Below are 21,630 nucleotides of genomic sequence, written 5' to 3'. Positions count from 1 at the left end.
CCATTAGTCTATTTTCTCAAACGTTTTCATCTCCGAAATTCTTCCATTCCAGACCATGGACTGTTAGCCTCCGTGGTTGGCTGACGCAGCCAAAAATTGACATCTTATAAAGTCGATCATCCTGACCTTTTCCTTTGTTTGTGTTTGTCAATTGATCACACACAATGCGATTTCTCGGAACCGTCGCTGGGGCTGCTGCCCTCTCCTCTGCTCAGGCTGCCTCTCTCAAGGATGTCTGTACAGCTTCGTATGCCAAATCTGTCCTCCCCACCAATGTCGCGCAGGGCATTGAGCTCGACAGCTCTTCCGTGACTGCCAATGCCGTCTACAACGCCTCTGTCTCCAACGAGGTCTTCTTCCCCGACGCTACCTTTGACTACTGCAACGTCACCCTGGCCTACTCGCACAGCGGACGCGATGACCAGATCCTCCTTGAGCTCTGGCTGCCATCCCCCGACAAGTTCAAGAACCGCTGGCTGTCCACTGGTGGCGGTGGCTTTGCCATCAACAGTGGCAGCAACAGTCTCCCTGGCGGTGTCATGTACGGTGCTGCTGCTGGTATCACCGACGGTGGCTTTGGAGGCTTCAGCAACCAGCTGGACTCGGTCTTCCCCACTGCCAATGGCACGGCCAACCTCGAGGCCATCTACAACTTTGGATACCAGTCTCACCACGAGCTGAGTGTCATCGGCAAGGCGTTCACCAAGAACTTCTTCAACGTCTCCGACAAGCTCTACGCGTACTATCAAGGATGCTCCGAGGGTGGCCGTGAAGGATGGAGTCAGGTCCAACGGTTCCCTGAAGAATGGGACGGCGCTGTCATTGGCGCCCCCGCCATGCGTTACGGCCAGCAGCAGGTCAATCACCTCTATCCCGACGTCGTCGAGCAGACCATGGGCTACTATCCCCCTCCCTGCGAATTGCAGAAGATCATGAACTTGACCATTGCCGCCTGCGACTCTCTCGATGGCAAGGTTGACGGCGTTGTCTCCCGTACCGATCTCTGCAAGTTGCACTTCAACGTCAACTCGACTATCGGCGAGCACTACCACTGCGATGCATCCACCAGCTCGACCATGCTGAAGAAGCGCGTCGGCATGACCAACACCACCCCTGAACAGAACGGAACCGTCACTGCCAAGGGTGCTGCTGCCGCTGCCAAGATGCTCGACGGTCTCCGTGATTCTGAAGGCCGTCGCGGTTACATCTGGTACCAGCCTTCTTCTTCCTTTGACGATGCCGAAACCCAGTACAACTCCGACACCGACTCGTGGGAGTTGGACATTACCTCCCTCGGTGGTGAGTGGGTGACTCGCTTCCTGCAGCTCGTCGAAGCCGATAACCTCTCCACCCTCAACAACGTCACCTACAATACCCTCATCGACTGGATGACTCTCGGCTGGACTCGCTACGAAGACGTCCTCCAAACCACCTGGCCCGACCTGACTCCCTTCCAGCAAGCTGGCGGCAAAATCATCCACTTCCACGGCGAGTCCGACCCCAGTATTCCCACCGGTTCCTCCGTCCACTACCACGAATCCGTCCGTAACATCATGTACCCGCACATCTCCTACAACGCCAGTACCGAAGCCATGGCCGACTGGTACCGTTTGTACCTCGTCCCCGGTGCCGCCCACTGCAACACAAACGACTACCAGCCCAACGCCCCCTTCCCGCAGACCAACCTCGCCGTCATGATCGACTGGGTGGAGAACGGCGTCAACCCGCACACTTTGAACGCTACCCACCTCGCTGGCGCCAACAAGGGTGCTAATGCTCAGATCTGCGCTTGGCCTTTGCGTCCGCTCTGGTCTAACAATGGAACCTCGTTGGAGTGTGTGTATGATCAGAAGTCGATTGACACTTGGCAGTACACTTTTGATGCTTACAAGCTTCCTCTCTACTGAGCTTTTTGAGTGGCGGGAGGTTTTCTGAGTATATACTTTCTTTATCTTATATTGTACAGTATATAACCTTGTATCGAATTAAATTTTATTCTTATGCTTCAAGGTCATTCTTATCTATTATTTACAAATTTAAGTTCTGAGATGCCGGCCTTCTCAGCTCCATTTGTTTCAAACCATCACTAATTGCTTTAAGGCAGGTAATAGTATGAAATATACCAATTTACCCTCTAAATATCTATAACTTATGATGGAAGTACAGTCCTAATCAGGCAAAGCCAAATCTCCATCCGACGCGCTCATTGGCCACATTTCCCAATAAGCTACACCGACCTGATTGGCTACAAGAAATAAAGAACTCATGTGACCCACAAAACACACGTGACATTCTAGAATTCAAAATGCGAGATGCAAACGCATCACACCAACATCACCATTCATCTGCAACTTGAAGTGGGTGCTGCATGCTGGCATTTTAACAATCAGCTACGTGGTCGACAACCAGACTTGTGAAATATCAGGGATCGTGTCTTCAGCTGAGTGTGGCTGAAGGATCATCTAAAATGACTCCCCACTTGGACCCTGGTGGCTTTCCTTGGTTTAGCTGAGCTGATCTCGACTGCATGGCTTTGCTGGTTATTATGGGTATCAATTGAACACCACTAGTGTTATCATGGTTATGACCCGGCTGTTCTCCAGATGGACCCTGAATATCACCAACCAACCTTGACTATCTTGTCTTGAAAATATCTATACGGAATGTTCGGTTTATCTACCCAGATATCCAATCGGAACTTTGCCCACCCCGGAAATCACATCCAGATCACAATAACTCGATCGAATCTCTGCCACGGGAAAAAGATCCACTCCTGAAAACCCGCGCCAACACGGCATTTGTCCTCGATCCAGCAAAGGATCGTGAATGACTATTTACCTTGGCAGTGCTGATCTCCATATCCTTCTAGGCAGTTCGTATTGTTGTAGAGTTTTGTCTGGTCTGGTGCTGATCACTGCTGGTTACTGTCTAGTTGTACAGCACATAGTGGGAGAATTGGGTCATGGCAATTTGGTTGGTGAGGTTATACGAACTCGTGGCTTGGGTGGGAAACTATGAGCCGGGTTTTCGTTCCTGGGATTGGGGGTTTAAAAGGCTTTCGTTCCTGGTCACTGGTTCTTCTTGATTTTTCTCACTGCATACTACTTAATCATATTGCTGCATCATGCGTTTCACTTCTCTTCCCGTTCAGGCTTTGATGCTGGCTGCATCTGCCATGGCTGTTGACCCTGCTGCCATCTACAATGGAGGCTTCAACTCCTCCTCTTCCACCGTCCAGCTCCGTATCGGTAACGGCGGTGCCGGCCAGAGCGGTTTGATCGGAGGTATGTACCCTTCATCATCTAATATCTAATCATGCTAACAATTCAGTCCTCGCCGACGCTTTCATCAAAGCCAGCGTCAAGAACGGCACCTCCCCCTTCAAGGTCGCCTGGTATACCAGCGACACCACCGAGTCCATCAACTACCTCAAGTCCGACACCGTCGACGTCGGCATCACCTACACCCCCGCCGCAGAGCAGATCGCCATCAGCGAGGGCATCGCCAAGGCACCCGCCTGGTACGCCTGGCGCGACCACTTCCTCCTCGTCGGGCCCCACGCCAACCCGGCCAATCTCTCCAAAAGTAGCGATATCAAGAAGATGTTCTCGGATATCTACGCCGCCGCTGAGGGGGAAGATACCGAGCCTCCTACGCGCTTCTTGACTCGCTATGACAAGTCCGCTACCAACATCAAGGACTCCCAGCTGTGGATTGATATCGGACAGGTTAGTCCCCCTCCTCACCCCCATCCATTCATACTAACAATACAGGTCCCATGGGCAACCGCCTACTCCAAATGGTACCACCAATACATCGCCTACCCAATCCAAGCCCTCACCGCCGCCATCCAGCTGGAAGAATACACCATCACCGACCGCGGCACTTACCTCTCCATCTCCACCGACCTCCAAAACCAAACCACCATCTACAAGGCCGCCACGGACGACGCTGCTGACCCCCTCCTTAACCCCGCCCACATGCTTGTCGGCAAGAACGCGAAGAACCTCAAGACCGCGGACGCGTTCGCACAGTGGGTTATTAGTGCTGAGGGCCAGCGTACTATTACTGGCTTTAAGAAGAATGGGCAGCAGTTGTACACTGGTGCGCCGGCTAATAAGACTGCTGAGTTTTAGGCTGTTGGGGTCTCCGACAGCTAAAAGCAGCTGGTTGGTCACGTTGAGAATAGGACTTATATACTTTATTGTAAATGATCTAGATACATATTGCGGTCATGGTTTATTTAATCTTAATGAAATCAAGCTATATTTACTATCTTCTTTACTCCATTCACAATGGAATCAATATACACCGCACACTGACGATGGCTTTACAGGCCGAGACCAACCATCATATCTAACCAACCCCCCTTGAAAGAACTCAGGAAGCTAGGCAGTACCGCCATGTTGTCATCGACCTCTATAGTAGGATATATTGTCACGATTTTATATGGTTCACTTGGTGCCACACGAGTCGAGTCGAGTCGTACTTTGGATTAGGCGATCCAAATCTCTCAATGATAGCATGATGGCCAATATATATATCAGGTCTTCATAGCTCAAGTACGTTGATATATGATGAAAGCTAACCAACTAGTATCAATATATGTTTCCCGTGTATATCGGGATCCTATGCTATGGTGTGCTGCAGTGGAAATATATTTCAATGACGTGTTGGGTTATCCCAAGGCAATGTTCGAGGTATGTTTTAGGCGTAAGGTGATGTTGAATTAGACATCGTTGTAATTTGTACATAGGCATTTCGATATGCAAGTCTCTATGGTGGAGCCGGTTGAGCATAGCAAATGACGATTGGTCTATTGCGTACAGCATCATGAGGGTGTACATGACGTTCAGGTATACGTCACTTGCTAACCCGATCTAGTGCTTTTATTCGACTACACTACGACACGATAGACTGGTGAAAGGGTAGCTTTTATTGACTCCACGCTATTTCCTTTTTTCCCTTCCTGTAAATAAGACATCCATGGACACCATATAGCGTAACCGAGCGTGATTTTTTGTGTGTGGTAAGGTATTACGAGTCTCCTCGAGCATAATCCCGTTTTTCCCCAGCCAAAAAGAAAAAGGTAGTAAAAAAAGGGAATCGGGGGTTGTTGTTAAGAAAAAGTTATTTGGTTGGGTTCAAAAACAATCATGCAAATTTCTTCCCATCGCTACACACAACGGAATCTAGTACTTCTTACCCTGGCGCAGAACGTCAGAGAACTCCTCCAGAGGGCTCCGGATGAGCTTGGTCTCCTTCCACAGGTTGGGGGTGAGGAAGCCGTAGCAGTTGACGACAGCGACGAAGGTGGCCTTGAGGGTGTTCTCAAGGGTCTTGGTCGAACCGGAAGAGGAGGTGTAGGCGTCCTGGACACCAGCAAGCTGCAAGAGACGCTTGACGGCGGGGGAGGCAACCAGGCCGGTACCACGGGGAGCGGGGATAAGCTTGGACCAGTTAGCATTGCTTTCGAGGCGCATCTTTCGCATATCATGGGAAAACGTACTCTGACGGAGACGGAACCACACTTTCCACTCTGCTTGACGGGCAGAGAGTGAGGCTCACCAAGGTTGGAACCCCAGTAACCTCTACGGACGGGGAGGACAGCGAGCTTGGCGATGGTGATGGCGGCACGGATAGCGGTAGCGACTTCCTTGGAGGTCTTGATACCGAGACCGATGTGACCCTCGGAGTCACCGATGAGGACAACGGCCTTGAAACGGGTACGCTGACCGGCACGGGTCTGCTTCTGGACGGGCTTGATCTGTAGGATTCCGTCATGTTAGTGACTGCCAATTCCATATCATCCATAAACTCCGATCCATATCAAATCGCATCCATTGGTCCCAAGCTCTTTCAATTTCCACATTTGCGATCTTGTACATGTAGTTTTTCCAGTCGTTCCCGCGCAAAGAAAATTTTCGTTCCGTACCTTCATAACCTCATCCTTCAGCTTGGGGAGGAAGAAGTCCACAATCTGGAACTCCTTGACGGGCAAAGAGTGAAGGTAGATCTGCTCCATGCTGGTGATCTTGCCGGCCTTCACGAGACGGCCAAGCTTGGTGACGGGCTGCCATTCCTTCTCCTCCTTGGGACCGCCACGACGGCCACGGCGGCCACGGCCACGTCCACGGTCACCACCACGGTCGCCGCGCGAGCCGAATCCTCCACGTCCACGGGGAGCGTCAGCCATGTTGTATAGATCTGGCGATTGAAAATGTACCGGGTTGCCGGACCTGGAGGGTGTCGATGGGGAGGGGTTGTCGACGTCGAGGGTTGCTTTTCTCGCTCTATCCACAACTGTTTTGGGACCAAGCGAAATTTCGCTGGCGGGTGGGCTAAGCGAGGCTGCGAACCCTACCGCCGCAAACCCTAGGCCCTAAGTGTCACTCCCGTTTGGGTAACCCGTGGATCTGCATCACGTGACATGTGGACTTCCTCTTTGGGTGTTTTTCCTCGCTCTCTCCAATCGCTGGCGGCGTGGCAACAGATTGGCCCTGGTTTTACTTGTTTGGGGGAACGTCCGTGTTTCTTATCGGGACTGCAGCATCTATGACCTCTCTTCCCCAGCTTTTCTTCTGTCACCTTGTCATCTCGACATCTCCTCCTTCAGACCCGCAGACAAGCCATCCCGTTGATCTATTCTTTTATATCAATTGAACTACCTTCGCTCTTTTAGTAACAATGTTGCGCTGGTATGTATCCAGTACCTTGACGATAAGGTGAAGCTAAAGTTCGATTTTCAGGTACCAGGCAAAGCTGGCCAAACAGCCCATTCTCACCGCCAGTATCACCAGTGCTGTATGACTCTTTTTCGCTATCAGTTGCGATTCTTTCTAATAGAATATAGATCCTCTTTAGTAGTGGAGACGTCCTGGCTCAACAGGCAGTCGATCGCAGGGGATTCGAGAAACATGACATAGCTCGAACCGGGCGCATGGCGCTCTACGGTGGAGGTATGTCATTCATCATTCGATTATAACACAATTGACCTTTTTCTAACTGAATAAGCGATCTTCGGTCCTGCCGCTACTACCTGGTTCGGTTTCCTCCAGCGTCACGTCGTCCTCAAGAGTACTCCAACTACCATCGCCGCCCGAGTTGCTGCCGATCAATGCTTCTTCACCCCTATACACCTCACCTGCTTCTTGTCATCAATGGCTATCATGGAAGGTACCGACCCAATCGAGAAGTGGCGCAGCAGTTTCGTTCCCAGCTACAAGGCAAACTTGGCTATCTGGCCTCTGGTGCAGGCTGTTAACTTTACCTTTGTGCCATTGGAATACCGTGTGTTGGCTGTCAACTTGGTTAGCCTGGGTAAGTCTGGAAAACATTATTCTATTGTCTTATGCTGACTAGTTTACAACAGGCTGGAACTGCCTTCTGAGCATGATCAACAGCGGCGATGCTTAATTTACCTCAAGTTATGGTCTGCATTGGAGATACCCCTTTTTTATGCGAATGGTACTTATTGCCATGTCATTGATTGCACCTGAAATAATAGAGGGTCTTTATTTCGTTATGTTCGTTAGGCGCAAGAATAGATTTCATGAATAAAAGCAGATTGTTTTATCATACTCGATCGTCAGTCAATGTATTCAGATGGTTTTATCCTGACAGAATCTTTTAATTTTTCAATCAATTATTACCATACCCTCACTTTTATTTTAAATCTTTCTCATTCTCATGGTTGTCTTAATTCATCTCACTCTCACTTCAAGTAAATGTTAGGGCTGGGTCCGGCCCGCTGCAGCCTATGAGAAGTCTGGAAAGGCGGCGTGGCCCAAAAAGGAAAGGCTGCACTTTTCGTTCGAGCTGCGGCATCTCCAAACGCTTCAAATCTTCATTATTCTTTCTCCTCGCAGACTCCCCCGCCAACACGACGTCAGCCGTGATTCTGCCTGGAGCAGACGATTATTATCCCTGCGAGAATATCCGCGCATCTACCGCTCCACCCTGTGATTCACTTGACCATCTCTTTGAGTTGGCTCTTTCCCTCCGACATCTCAACACAAAAATTCCCTTCACGCCCACCGAGACTCTTCTCGCCCCTCCGACGACTCTTCCGTCCTCGCTATCAACTCCACTTCCCCGCCCTATAAATATTTCTCACCTTTCTCTTTTTTCGCTTCATTTCGATAACCATCGATAATCATGGCCGCCGCTACAGAGAACGGTCACGCACCGGTGACTGATGAAAACACCGCTCCCGCCGTTGCCACCGAGCAGACTGAGAAGACCGAACAGACAAATGGCGACTCGGTTACAGTGTTCCATAACGCGGAAAACTTCAATGTTAAGCATCCTTTGATGCACGACTGGACTCTTTGGTTTACCAAGCCTCCCAGTGGCAAGGTATGGAATTGGTTGGGCTGCTATTTCTGCCCAGATCGCTGACTGATTGCCTGTAGGGCGACAACTGGAATGACTTGCTCAAGGAAGTCGTGACATTCAACTCTGTGGAGGAATTCTGGGGAATCTACGTATGTTCTTTTCTCGCTTATTTCACTATTTTACTCGCCACAGCTCAACTGACCAACTTTTTCGGATAGAACAACATCACACCAACCTCCGAACTTGGCCTCAAGGCAGACTATCACCTTTTCAAGAAGGGCATTCGGCCCGAGTGGGAAGATCCCCACAACAAGCACGGTGGAAAATGGTCCTACTCCTTCAAAGACAAGCGCTCCGTCCCGATCGATGAGTTATGGCTGCACGCCCAGTTGGCCGCAATTGGCGAGACCCTCGAGAACGATGGCGACAGCGAAGTTATGGGTGTCGTGGTGAACGTGCGCAAGGGTTTTTACCGTGTCGGTCTCTGGACACGAACTGTCGGCAAGAGCATTCCCGGAGACAAGGGCACCCGCACTCCCGCCCAGGGCAAGGAAGTTTTGGAATCTATCGGTCGACGATTCAAGGAGGTCCTGCGCCTCAAGGAATCCGAGGTTGTCGAGTTCTCTGGACACACAGACAGTGCTCACAGCGGTAGCACTCGGGCCAAGGCCAAGTACACTGTTTAAGCGGTCATGAGATAATGTGCTATCCTGCATTTATGATCTATTTAAGGGGCGTTTGCTTCTGTTCATGGGAGTGGAATGGAAAAAAATCTGCGTCATTATGGGCGACTACGAACGAGGACTTGATGGCATGAGAGACTGGACATGGGGACAGAAGAACCCCCGGCTTGACTCTCTGCATCCAGCAGTGACGATTTGATCATAGGCATCCGCGACATGTATCTTATTCGAAAACGCATTTCCTATGAGTTTTATACCATTACATGTCAAGGTTGCTGCTTATTTTCGTTTTTATTTTTCTGCTTTACGTTCTTGTATCCTTGTTCTATTTGTATGACTGTTTCCTTTCCTGGACATTTTAATGCGAGAAATTTATAGATACCAAAAATAATCATAAATCTTGCAATTGCTTCACGTATGCAATTCCTTCATGTATGGAGGATAAGCTTCTGCCATGCCCATTATGCTGAATGATTATCGGGGTAGCATAATGACGCTTTGGTCGAGATCTTCGTTTTGGCTGCCGGAATTGGTTGATAGGCATTTAAGTACTCTGCCTTGAGCCTTGACGATCGATAAGCGGATCTGATACCATTTCAAACAGGAAACATGAAGGTATTCGAATGAGTCAAAACCACGATGTCTGGCAACATACTACGAAATTTAATATACCGAATGAAGAAGTATTAGGAAGGGCACTGCTTTCAGGGACCTTCTGTTCAACTAACTCTTGTCTGGGGCTTTGATCGAGTACATTTTGCATCGAGATAGTCTAACATAGGTAGATATGGCAATAAGTCAAGACAACCGGAGTCATGATCAAGTATAAGGTAGCTCTGGTGGTTTTGATACATCATGCACTTGTCTCTCTTTGATTTCCAGTGATTGCTACGAGAAGATAGTATGTGACATATGGGTTGCTAAACATCAAAGCTATCAAAACAACAAATCCACCAAGGCTTAAAACCACCCATCCTATCTCCATCTCCTCAAGCCCAAAACCAGACAGACCAACCAAGAAGCAAAACAAAAAGGCCCACCACCCCCGAACCAGTCTTCCTTCCTATAAGGTGGAAGACCGTTCAGGGGCTACGCAATCCCAACATAATCGTAGGGATTTACACACTGATCCCAGCTGAAGCTGGTCGGGATAGGTATATTCAACCAGTTCCCAGCGGGTTTCGAACCCAGGACTTCTGTCTTGGTCGAGTGGTATAGCCACCCAACCACAATCACCCTGGGTTTGTTGAGGGGATTTAATGGAAGTGAATGATATGCGTTGTTGGGTTACCTGATTGGGAAGGAGTAGGGTATTGGTCACGTGATTTGGTTGGTTGGAGGTTGGTAGGCTGCTCTGCTTGGATGGTGAGGGGTATGTTTATGCTGATTTGTAATTTTATTTTAGGGGTCTGATTTGATACTTGCTTTAGATGGTTGTTGTTTGTAGGTGGTGCTATAGAGCTCAAGGTATGTGGGTATGGCTATTAGCATATTAGAAGGGTGTGAGGATATAGGTACCCTTTTCTAACATGGATGGAGGACAGAATGACTTTAGGTTCCCAGTAGATATGATTGGATTTCAAGCCGAAATGCAAGAAAGATTAGGGTGAGATAATAATATATGGAGATGCTGGCAATAATGATGAATATATATCTTGACTTTCATTCTAGTGATGAGGATAACAACCTAACTAGGGAAGTTTTCTCTTGTCTAAAAGGGGAAAGCAGACAATAAACATCAGTTCTTACAGCTACATTCTAATTGACCGTTCTTCATGTGCTTGTTATAATAACTCAATTCTGATGATGCACAGCAGGGGGAATACCCAAACAAAAGGAATAATGTAGAGTATCTTCATTATATTTGCAGTGCTGGATGGCGTTACAAGAGTTTCTTACCATGTAAAGACAATCAACTTCAATCAAATCATCAACTTCAGCAATGAGATGATCCGGTCATGCACCATTCGTGTTTCGTAAGGACATTGTGTAAGACGAACAGCAGACTTGAGAATAAACACTGACATGGGTGGATCCATGACTCAATATGAGCATGATCGTCTCTATGAACTTCAAATGTCAAGGTCAGAGTTGACCTTTCGCTCCATCATGACTCATAACATCTTCATCTTCTTTATATCAGATTCTTGCCCTTGATGTTTGTACTTACGTCTCAGATAGATCAAGCCAAAGATTAATGTAGAGATCGACATGTAGGTCCACAGGGGTAAAACCTGACAGAATCCAGGAACACCACCGTTATCAGAAGATCAACATTGATCATCCTGCCAAGCGTGAAGATGTCCTGATGATATTCGTAGACCTGACTGGCACCTGGTCACTGGTGCCATGTGTTGTCTCCCCGGAAAAGCTTTCCTTAACGTCCACCGTCCCTTGTCCACTGCGGTTGACATCTAAGCAGACTGCTCAAGACTTGTTGGTTTGGTGACTCGGTCAAAAGCCGAGAAGACAAGACGACATCTCACCGATGTCGGTGTTGGTCCTGCTATCTTGACTCCCCGCAGGATCACCAGTGCACTTGGCTTCAGAATGAGTCAAGACTGGTTCGGCTGGATAAAAACACAAGTCTCGCATTGAATGAAGTCCAAACTGCCATGTCATCATTGGTTGACGATGTCGCCATCTCGAAAGCGGACCGGAGAACCAACGAGGAACTGGCATCCGATGCAGCCATGACAGCCGGTGATAATTGCCATCCCCAGTAGAGACTCGGAGATGAAGATGACGACGAGGACTAGTCGACTTGCTATTTAGCAGCGATTTGATGACGCATTGTTGGAGAAGGCAGAGGGCGAAGTCGGAGCAGCAAAGATAAGGCGTGCCCAGGATTTTGAGAATTAAAACCCGCCGCTGCGCTCCGATCACGCCTTGGAGAGCTTTCTTTTCTTTCCCCTCAATTTTGTGGTTTTGAGTTGATGTTTATTGCTCGGAAAAGTGACATTTTCAATTGCTCGACATGAAGAAAAATCTTTTGCTCTCTGATACTGACTATCACAGATGACCCTCTGATTACTACGCGTTCTCTGATACTGGTCAGTCTCTCTCTGGCGGCTTGAGCCGGTCGGCAGCACCGAGTGGAACTCCACTTCCACCATCTCAACCATCGCAGATAACACGAGGAACGAGAAGGAGGGGGGATAACATGGCCTCATCGGACACCAGTGCAGAGGGGGGAAGCTTCAACGGTCAATGGTACGGTCAATTGGCTGCTACTCCAGACACAGAATGGGTCTCTGGCTCATTTCTCCGCAACCGACGTGGGAAAAAGCAATAATAAAGACTCTGGGGTAACATTACAGACTGGGACTCAACCTAGATTGGGAGATGATGATCATGACCAGTCTTTGAGACATACGCTATTGATCTAAACTTCCGACAATGGTGTGAGGGGAAGGGTCAATCATAACCGCACAACCGGCCACTTTGAAAGAGGGACTCCAATTTCCTGCGCGCCTTACAGCCTTCTCCGTGTCATTGTCTGGTCAGCCTGCGGGGATAACCGACGTTGCACGAAGGCAGTTGATCCCGGACAATGGTGGTCAGGCTGGTCAGTCACAATGCCAGTCCTGAGCTGAAATCGCGATGGCGAAAATGACTCTTGGGGTTATCTCTGCAGTGCAACAATTGAAATGTGTCATCGTGTCATTCTTATCTGGTTCCGTATCGAGAGGGTCCCGATAGATTAATTAACTATCTATTCCTGCGCGATAGTGATACACCAAGCGATGGTGTTACCCTAATGCTGCTAATTAAAAGCACGAATGCGGTGCCATCCGCCGTTTTGGGGTGGCAGGACCAGAGATCTCGAGTTCCCACTGCAGCCATCAATCGACTCATCTCATGGCAGATAGCCGAGGATTCTTTATTCACTATCTGTTCATTTCAGCATTCACCGACCAAACAGCGAAAAAGGCCTTCCCAAGAGTGGAAATATCCCCTCACCGGAGCACGCCGACGTCTACAACGCCGGGCTTCGAGAACAGCTCCCCGGACCCATGCACGCGACCGCCACGGCTGCGGCCAATTTTCTCGTCGGGAGCTTGTCATTTCTTGTATTTCTTTTACGTCCGCCTCTGGGGTTACATTCGTGGATACTCGGTGGCGCGAGGTGATTGGGCGCTGGGCCTCGGTGCCAAATTATCGTTTGGTTTCTTTCTTGCCGGGCGAGTGCCGATCGCATAGACTGGTTCTGCGATAAGACGGTCCCGCATCGGCTACCTACCCAGTATGTCTCCCACGATGGATATAAGGTGAGCCCCATTTCCCTCGCCTGGCCATCTCGATTCCATCGTGCGTTCCTTCCTCGTCGAAAAAAAAAAAAAACGGGTGTCCAGTTTCACTCGGCTTTTTTTTGTGGGATTCCCTCGCCCTCCGTCCTTTCAACATGTCTTCAGATCAAGCGGTCGAGTCTGTCCGGTGAGTAATTTCCAATTTAATCTATTTTCACTCTATGATCACTGTTTTCGTCTTCCCCCTGAGTCACTGCTGACTTTTCGTCAAGACCGCAACAACAGGACGGTAACTTCGCCATGGACAACAAGGCGGAAATCGAAGCCAATGAGAAGGCCTTGGCCATGACGCCAGACGGCGAGGAGCCCAACGAGGAGGAGAAGAGAACGATCCGTCACGTCGCCGAGAACCTGCCTGTCTCAGCATGGCTGGTAGCCATTGTTGAGCTGTGCGAGCGTTTCACCTACTATGGAATGTCGGGTTTGTTCCAGAACTATATCAACAACCCTCTCGACGGCAGCAGTGGACCTGGTGCTTTGGGTATGGGCCACCAGGGAGCCACTGGTCTCACCACATTTTTCCAATTCTGGTGCTACTGTAAGATCGAGCGTTCTACATCGGTCGCCTACATCCACTGACTGATCTAGTGACCCCCATTTTGGGTGCCATCGTCGCCGATCAGTACCTCGGCAAATACAAGACCATCGTCCTTTTCTGTATTGTCTACTTGGTCGGTTTGCTCATTCTGGTCTGCACTTCGATCCCTGTGGCTCTTCAGAATGGTGCTGGATTGGGAGGCTTCATTGTCGCTATCCTCATCATTGGTCTGGGAACGGGTGGAATCAAGAGTAACGTCGCTCCTCTGGTACGTCTGTCCCATAAACTCCACACTTTGACAAATTACTCATGAATGTCTAGATTGCCGATCAATACAAGCGTAAGAAGATGGCCTTGTCGACCACCAAGAAGGGCGAGCGAGTCATTATCGACCCCGCTCTGACCATCCAGCGCATCTACATGATTTTCTACGGCTGTATCAACGTAGGCTCCCTCTCTCTGCTGGCGACCCCGTACATGGAAAAATACATTGGCTTCTGGTCTGGGTACCTGCTTTGCCTGTGCATGTTTGCGTGTGGTACCATGGTTCTTATCTTCGGACGCAAGTTCTACGTTGTTCGCCCTCCCCAGGGTTCGATTATCACCGACGCTTTCAAGGCTCTTTGGATCATGGTGCTCCACCGTAACATGGATGGTCCCAAGCCCAGCTGGCAAGCAGCCAATGGCGGCAGACGGACCAACCTGCCCTGGGATGATCACTTCATCGATGAGCTCAAGCGTGCCCTTGTGGCTTGCCGCGTTTTCTGTTTCTACCCCATCTACTGGGTGGTCTACGGTCAATTCTCGAGCAACTTCGTCACGCAAGCTGGTCAGATGGACGGCCATGGCATCCCCAACGATCTGATGCAGAACTTTGACCCTATTTCCATCATCGTCTTTATTCCTTTCTTGGAAACGGTCGTTTACCCCATCATGCGTCGTCTGCGCATCCCATTCCGCCCCATTACTCGTATCTCCTTGGGATTCGTGGTTGCTTCTCTTGCCATGATGTATGCCGCTATCGTTCAGCATCTCATCTACGCCGCTGGCCCTTGCTACGAACATCCAGGTTGTGATGCCTCCGTGGTGAACGGCCAGAGTCAGGGCAACAACGTCCACATTGCCGTCCAAACGCCCGCCTACATGTTCATCGGTATCTCTGAGATTTTCGCCTCCGTCTCCGGTTTGGAGTATGCGTACACCAAGGCCCCTCCCACTATGAAGTCTTTCGTACAGTCGATGTACCTCCTCACCAACGCCTTTGGTGCCGCCATTGCCGAAGCTCTTACTCCCGCCGCCTACGACCCAGCAATCATGTGGATGTTCGCTGGTCTGGCTATTGCGTCCTTCCTGGCTGGTATCATATTTTGGCTCGTCTACCACCACCTCAACTCCCAGGAAGATGAGATGAATGCCCTCGACGCTGAGGATCCTGACACCTCTGTTCCTGACAGCTCTGCTCCTGCGCAGTCCAGCGAGAAGAACTAAGGTGTTTGTTTTCTTTTTTCTAATGTTTATTTCCTTTTTACTGTACAATAATGTCTACCTATGGCTGCATAACATACCCAAGCAGTGACGATGGATATGATCTATCATGCATTCTCGCGCAGGTTCGCCTGCTGAGCAGATGAGAGCTGATGCGAATGAAATACATATGTAAATAATCAAATATGAATAACGCCAAAATCAAACAAAATAAACTAAATTAAGCAATCTCCGACTCAAGCAAAAAATTTCCCAACCAAGAGAGACAAAAACCCACCTCTCGTGCAAAACTCCCATTTCAAACTAGAACCACATGGCCGGCTGCCGAAATCGATTCCGGTACGTCCCAATCTTAGCGCCAATCTAGAATGTCAAAGCGGGCGGTATCTTGACCAGATTAGGTTAAGCTTACCGGCGTTGATTCCATTTTTTTGCTTGTGTCAGATACGCGCTAGACTGTGTGTGGTTAGGCTGGTGGAGATGGGATTTTTTTTTGCCGAGCTACTGCCATCTGCACTCTGCAGGTTTACCTTGGGTGGATGGTGAAGTTTGGTTTGGTTTGGGTTGGATTAGGGTTGTGGGTGGTGAAGTTTCCGAGGGTATTATTTTATGTACATAACTGCGGTGTATACTATATTGGATTTCGTGATAGTCGTTGAAATATATTGAGATGGATTATCATTTGATATAGATACAGAGGGACCATTGAGCAAGTATTTTATGAAAAGGAATTTTCTGATAATAATGTCCAAAAGCTTGCAAGTTCTACGGAGCATGTTTTCGAATAAACAGACAGGTCAAATCACTGAGATGAGATTGCGTTGTCGTCTTTCAAGTATTCCCAAGTTACATTCCGCAGCTTCGGACAAACCCACGATGAATCGAATGTTATTCAGACAGTACATAAAAAAGAAGATCAAAATCATGCACGGAGACTTATGAGACCTTATTTCGGACATGTAATTGTACCCTGGTTCTGTCGACAATGTCAACTCGCTTTTGCAGTGATTACTTTGTAGTCGCCTCTGGCGTAATCGCCCAGTCTCAATTCCTAAGGAGAAACAGTTGTTAGCATTGCTGTATCATCAAAGGAGAATGATTCGAATGAGCGACGTGCTGATAACTTACCTCCACAGAAAAGTTTTTGGATCGCTCTAGAGAAGTGATTGTCCACATCGGATAATGGAAACTATGTTCGGAACAGATTCCTTATGGGCTATATTGTAATCCTTGGTTAGATATCTCTGCAGATTAAACACAGGAGATAGCTGACATATGGCAAATTGAGAGGAGAAAATCTACCCCAGATTGCTGATAGACAACTCGCAGAAGCCCTACCCAGTACTGCTTCCCTTGGTGCTTGGCGCCGGTTTAGTGGTGTGGTCTGCCTTGGAACTGGAACTGGAATCCTCCTTCTTCACGGGGCTTGGTGGAATGAAAGATGATGATGGTTTGCCGGCGAAATTACTCCCAGCACTAGGGCTGCTAAAAAGAGAGCTTTTAGGAGCGCGGTTTGTATCAAACAAGGAACCTGAAGCATCGAGAAAAGAAGGCTTTCCAAAGATCGTGTCCTGCTCCGAATTGGCTGTATTGAAATTCTGAGGTAAGTCAAAGATGGATTTACTGGGTTGGGAACTTCCAAAGTTGAAATGGCCTTGCGGATTGGCTGGTGAGTTGCCAGTGCTGCCATCTGAGGCCCATTTTGCAAAGCCGATGAAACCAGTGGCTTTAGACTGGGTGCCGCTAGAGTTGTCATTTGATTCTATCTGGGCTGGCTTTTTGGATCCTTTTTCTTGAATGGTCGAGGTTTTAGCATCTGGATTGTCAGTAGATATTCGTACCTGATGTACTCTTGGAACGTCCAACTTACCGGAAGCATCGAAACGTGGCAAACGGAAGCTTTGGATGTTGCAACGACTACAGATACGTAGACAAGCCTGAAGCTTATCTAGCTCGCTGCGCAGTAGCTCTCTATCGGCCTGGACGAATTTATGCTCAGAAGCAAGGTACTGGATGGCCGCGTCATCCATGTCATTGACAGTCAAGCCGGTGAAGACGCTTTCAAGGGGGTGTAGGAGACAATTTTCGATTCCCAGTATCGCAATGTTTTCTATGAAACTTCTCATCGCCATCTACAACAAAGACAAGATTAGCATTCAACACCGACATCATACAAGGGCAAAATTGCAATAAAGTAGGCGAGATTGGAAGATGGTAAATGGGGTGGGGGGACAGAACGTCAAAAGGGCACTGACCTTGTAATATGCCTGCACCAGATGTATTATCTGAGCAGCTGCAAAATGGCCGCGGGAAGGCTGCGTTTCGAGAACCAAATTCCGAACATCGTTGGCCGCAAAACTTGTTTCTGTTGATGTCCGAAGCCGCTCATCTAGAAGCGCGAGCTGCTGATCAGATTGCAGCTTTTCAACCGATCCAAGGTATTGTTGGCAGAATAGAAGCGGGTGTCCTCTCTTATTGTAAGCCATGAGTTCTTGGAGCTTTTCCAGAAGATGGTCCTTCATCTTTTCCAAGGCAGGGTCTAGAACAGTACCCATGAGCTTTGGGCAAGTGTGATCATCTGATAGATGGTGAAGGAGAAGCCCAACGAAGCATCTCACACTTTCCCACACCGCCATGATATGTCCTTTTGCAAGTTTCTCCCATGGCTTCGATTGATCGCGGAACAGATCTCCAACAAGAAGCTGGTTCGCATTTCCCGGTAGCTCAATCCCACGGTTCTCGTGAATCTTTTCCTCAATTTCCTGCTCGAGCTCGGTTTTTGAGACGAGGATTGGGCCTGACTCGTCTGATCCCTGGACGTACGATTTCTGCCTCTTGCGGGTTGGACTCTGATCCTCTAGTTCCTCGTCAAGCCCGACAATGCGTCGGCGACAGCCTCTGAGGTGCATCGTATCCGCAAACTGATCATTCAGCTCTCGAACCACCGCCCGGAGTCTTCTAGGGTCGTGTTGAAGAGATACAGGATCAAGACCGCCAAAGAATTCACCAGTGTAGAGACCGTTCAATGCGTTACTGACAGTCCTTTCAAAGTTGTTGCCAATGCGAAGGAGATAACTCCGTTCTTTCTGTACTGTTCCACGCTCCTCCCCAAGTTTCACAAGTCTTTTTTGACGGCAAGAGATCTTTTCTTCTATATCGGCAACCAGGTCGGGCATATTTCGCTTGATATGCTCCTGCAAGATGTTGCCCAACCGATATCTGAGACTTTCCAACCCAACAAGCTCTCTAGAAATGGCTGCCCATGCACCAGAACTGAAGAATTCCTTCTCCAATTCGTCTCTTTCATCATCCGAAATATTCCTAGTGCAAAACGATCGGTTCCTAAGCGCATGCCACCCAAGTTGTAGCCGGATCTTCTCGTTGTTCACAAGTTGGAGGTATGCTTTCTCTTCTTCAGAGTTACCCTCGGGTATGTCAGTATGAGTTATGACCCCGAGAGTTCTTTCTCGCTTTGGATCAAAGTGCTCTGCGATACTCAAAACTTCCTGAATGTCGTATGTGCTTCCAGCACTGATGATGGCCAGTATGACACTCCTGTAGTCATTCATGTATCTCTCTGTCAGATTGCGAGTGACAGAAATTTCTTGGTTATTTTCAGTTGCATTACACAAGCCAGGGAGGTCGACTAAGGTCAGATCTGGCTTATCGGGTCCGCAAATCTCAATTCGGAGGATGTCGTCAGTAAGCCTAGAACTAGTAATTCCCATGCATCCTTTAGCTTTATCAGTCAGACCCGGAAGGTCATCACCGGTGGAGAACGTGTCTGAAGAGAACTCGCGGAGTCGCTGAATTTCTTGGTCATCTGACCGAGATTTGCTAGGCTCGATGCTGACCTTGACGCGAGAAGAAGGGCTCCTTCGCAGAATCACTTCGGTTGGAAAGCAAGTGCACGAATTCCTCTCGATTGGAAAACGCACGCGTGAGATAGCTTCTAACACTGAGCTTTTGCCGCTAGACCGGTTTCCACATACGATCAGCTGGGGAGGTTTCACGAGGCGGCCAAAGCCAAGGGTCCGTAGCTCATCGATAACATCTAGAAGCTCTGATTTTTCTGGCTGAAGCTGCTTAAGAGCATTGTCTTCGACCGGTCCCAACGCCATATTGGCAAGAGGAAGGGTGAAAGACCCGACAGAAAAAGTGCCAATATCTATCCTGTAAATAAGAACGAAGGAAAAGAGGGTCGATGCAATAAGGAGGGCGGCCACAGGTGGTTTCGCTTAAGAAGAAGAGAGGGAAGAGAATGAGAAGAGAAAAGGCGAGAGGAGAGAGAAGGGAGGGGTGTTGTGTTTGTCAGGTCCTCAGGCATTCACTCACTCCCAAGACGGGCTCAACTCTTCCACAACTGGAAAGACTTAGGGCTGAGGGCCAAACGAATCATCAGTAGAAATTCTGGAATACCTGAGCTTTGGACCTTTATAGCTGGATAAAATTCCATCTCATAGAAACCAGTTCTTGTTAGAATCCAGATAAATTTACTTTGATGGCCTTTCGAATTTACTTCTATGGAAGCCTTCCCTTTATATCCGCAGGCTTCTTTGCTCGAAGATTTAGGCAGATAGCCGGAATTTCTTTCTCTTTTATTAGACCCGTAGAGTCCATGTCTCGGTTATATTTAAAAATCTATTAGCCATGAGTTGATGCACAGCCATTCAAGCTGTATAAATTGACATGCAGATATTTGAATCAGACAGATGAAGATATCAGCTTAGTGGCACTGAGTATTGTGGGGATGAAATAGGATTATATTAGACTATTGAATCCTTCTATCTGATTTACTCTGCTTACAGGAAATGATAATCATGAATGCTTGATGATACTTAGTCAAGATAGCAGTTGTGAAGCATCACAAGCCAAGCTCATCAAAGTGGAGGCTTGGCAATGGCAGATAATGAAACACTGGGCTTGGCGCATCTGTCAGTTCGTGGCGGTGCAGTGTTGCTAATTCAGGCTGTCTGCACCGTCCATCTATGGTTCAATGGCACTGATAAAATCGGTAGCCCATAGAGGACAGATTGGTTTAGCATTTCCAGTGGATAGCATGATTGAGGTCCATTTAATATTGCGATTGACGGCGCCTTCAGGTGGGGACAGCGTTGAGGGAAATTAGAGTGGATGGATCTGGAACATTGTTAGTAGTAGAATATAATTAATAGCAGACAGCAATGGACTGATCGAATAACTAGTAATAAAACCTTAAGCATATTATCTGCGATTAGATGGAAGGATAGGTAGACAATATTGCAGATAGTGACGTGCAGCCTGTTCGAGACGTATCAACAGGAGCTATACAGACACCTCAATTGGTGATAATCCACCGAACTGCATACCGGGGCTGTGTGGGATTGTGGATGCCCTGGAAACCAGGCAGGAATCAGAAAAACCGCTCGTTGACATCAGCCATGGGCCGCTGACTGCTATCTATCATCATCAATTGGATCTGACTGTCAACACAATCCTTCTGGACGCTCTGTAGAACGGGAAACAATTTACGGTGAAACCATTGCCAGTGACCTCTAATTAGCTCCCTACTGCTATTCGCGATTTGTTTCACTGCGCCAGACAGAAAAAAAAAAAAAGGGGACTCGACGATCGTCCGCCCGGTCTGTGCATCCAGCTCGCCCCCTAATAATAATAATAACAGTCTTACACCAACATCAGCGAAACTTTTAGGGAAAAAAAAATTATTATCTGAGGCGATTTCGTTCTTTCTCTTCTCTCCCTCCTTCTTTTAATAACTTACCTTCTTCGTCTCTCTTTTAACCCTTTATTCCCCCCTCCTCGCGACCTAGTCGTCTGTGCCCGCCCGAAGAGCCTCTTTCCGTCATCACTCGCCGTCTCCGGGTCCAGAAGTTTAGCTTGCCGAAGGAATCCTAAGCCAGCGCTGCTTCTTCGTCCACCCGCCACTTCAGCTCACCTGTCAGGCGCGTAACTCCGTCTTCTTGTCGCCTTTCCCCCTCAATCATCCGTGCGACTGTTCCATCTCGGACCCTGGTCCGTTTTATTGATCTTAATTCAATTCCATCATTCAACCTTCTGACTTCGTCGCTGCTCGCGTTTCGTCATCCCGTGTTGTTCCTACGATTTGAACACCAACATTCACCCGTCGAATTACGCACCGGACCGGAAGGAATACTCTTTGAGATTTTAATTTGAAGTGTTGGACTTGCATATACGTTCATAATGAGTGTAAGTTCCTGCATAGCGGCAGCCGCTTTCTCCGGCGTCATGTCCATGTCAGATGCAAAGATCGCTTATT

At 48.4% G+C, this 21,630-nt stretch overlaps 7 protein-coding genes across 7 annotated transcripts; 5 read left to right on the top strand and 2 right to left on the bottom strand.

Moving 5' to 3' along the window:
- Nucleotides 1-164: 164 nt before the first annotated feature.
- Nucleotides 165-1,907, top strand: ASPWEDRAFT_29608 (uncharacterized protein; the record flags this gene model as incomplete). The annotated part of the gene is made up of 1 exon (XM_040833306.1): nucleotides 165-1,907. The coding sequence occupies one exon, from the start codon at nucleotides 165-167 to the stop codon at nucleotides 1,905-1,907; it is 1,743 nt and encodes a 580-aa protein (XP_040688140.1).
- A 1,217-nt stretch (nucleotides 1,908-3,124) lies between these two features.
- ASPWEDRAFT_29607 (uncharacterized protein) lies at nucleotides 3,125-4,136 on the top strand (the record flags this gene model as incomplete). The annotated part of the gene is made up of 3 exons (XM_040833305.1): nucleotides 3,125-3,284; nucleotides 3,331-3,728; nucleotides 3,774-4,136. The coding sequence occupies 3 exons, from the start codon at nucleotides 3,125-3,127 to the stop codon at nucleotides 4,134-4,136; spliced, it is 921 nt and encodes a 306-aa protein (XP_040688139.1).
- An 819-nt stretch (nucleotides 4,137-4,955) lies between these two features.
- Nucleotides 4,956-6,287, bottom strand: ASPWEDRAFT_42468 (40S ribosomal protein uS5). The gene is made up of 3 exons (XM_040835783.1): nucleotides 5,936-6,287; nucleotides 5,510-5,767; nucleotides 4,956-5,450 (listed from the first exon to the last, which is right to left on the bottom strand). Exons 1-3 carry the CDS (start codon nucleotides 6,194-6,196, stop codon nucleotides 5,193-5,195), a joined length of 777 nt encoding a protein of 258 aa, XP_040688138.1. The 5' UTR covers nucleotides 6,197-6,287; the 3' UTR covers nucleotides 4,956-5,192.
- Nucleotides 6,288-6,340: 53 nt separating this feature from the next.
- On the top strand, nucleotides 6,341-7,659 carry ASPWEDRAFT_42467 (Mpv17/PMP22 family protein). Its single transcript, XM_040835782.1, has 5 exons — nucleotides 6,341-6,698; nucleotides 6,750-6,804; nucleotides 6,854-6,959; nucleotides 7,015-7,320; nucleotides 7,373-7,659. Exons 1-5 carry the CDS (start codon nucleotides 6,688-6,690, stop codon nucleotides 7,414-7,416), a joined length of 522 nt encoding a protein of 173 aa, XP_040688137.1. The 5' UTR covers nucleotides 6,341-6,687; the 3' UTR covers nucleotides 7,417-7,659.
- Nucleotides 7,660-7,844: 185 nt separating this feature from the next.
- Nucleotides 7,845-9,390, top strand: ASPWEDRAFT_42466 (eukaryotic translation initiation factor 4E). The gene is made up of 3 exons (XM_040835781.1): nucleotides 7,845-8,358; nucleotides 8,415-8,486; nucleotides 8,556-9,390. The coding sequence occupies exons 1-3, from the start codon at nucleotides 8,158-8,160 to the stop codon at nucleotides 9,021-9,023; spliced, it is 741 nt and encodes a 246-aa protein (XP_040688136.1). The 5' UTR covers nucleotides 7,845-8,157; the 3' UTR covers nucleotides 9,024-9,390.
- Nucleotides 9,391-13,104: 3,714 nt separating this feature from the next.
- On the top strand, nucleotides 13,105-15,542 carry ASPWEDRAFT_42465 (peptide MFS transporter). The gene is made up of 4 exons (XM_040835780.1): nucleotides 13,105-13,457; nucleotides 13,543-13,868; nucleotides 13,919-14,136; nucleotides 14,190-15,542. The coding sequence occupies exons 1-4, from the start codon at nucleotides 13,426-13,428 to the stop codon at nucleotides 15,354-15,356; spliced, it is 1,743 nt and encodes a 580-aa protein (XP_040688135.1). The 5' UTR covers nucleotides 13,105-13,425; the 3' UTR covers nucleotides 15,357-15,542.
- A 1,736-nt stretch (nucleotides 15,543-17,278) lies between these two features.
- Nucleotides 17,279-19,474, bottom strand: ASPWEDRAFT_112980 (uncharacterized protein; the record flags this gene model as incomplete). Its single annotated transcript, XM_040828374.1, has 2 exons — nucleotides 17,279-17,471; nucleotides 17,592-19,474. Coding segments are annotated over 2 exons (2,076 nt in total), but the record flags the coding sequence as incomplete, so codon positions are not given.
- Between the last annotated feature and the right edge of the window lie 2,156 nt (nucleotides 19,475-21,630).

This window comes from Aspergillus wentii (assembly GCF_001890725.1).
Source record: "Aspergillus wentii DTO 134E9 unplaced genomic scaffold ASPWEscaffold_5, whole genome shotgun sequence".
In the NCBI taxonomy this organism is placed as follows: Eukaryota; Fungi; Ascomycota; class Eurotiomycetes; order Eurotiales; family Aspergillaceae; genus Aspergillus; species Aspergillus wentii.
This window is presented reverse-complemented; position numbering and strand designations above follow the sequence as displayed.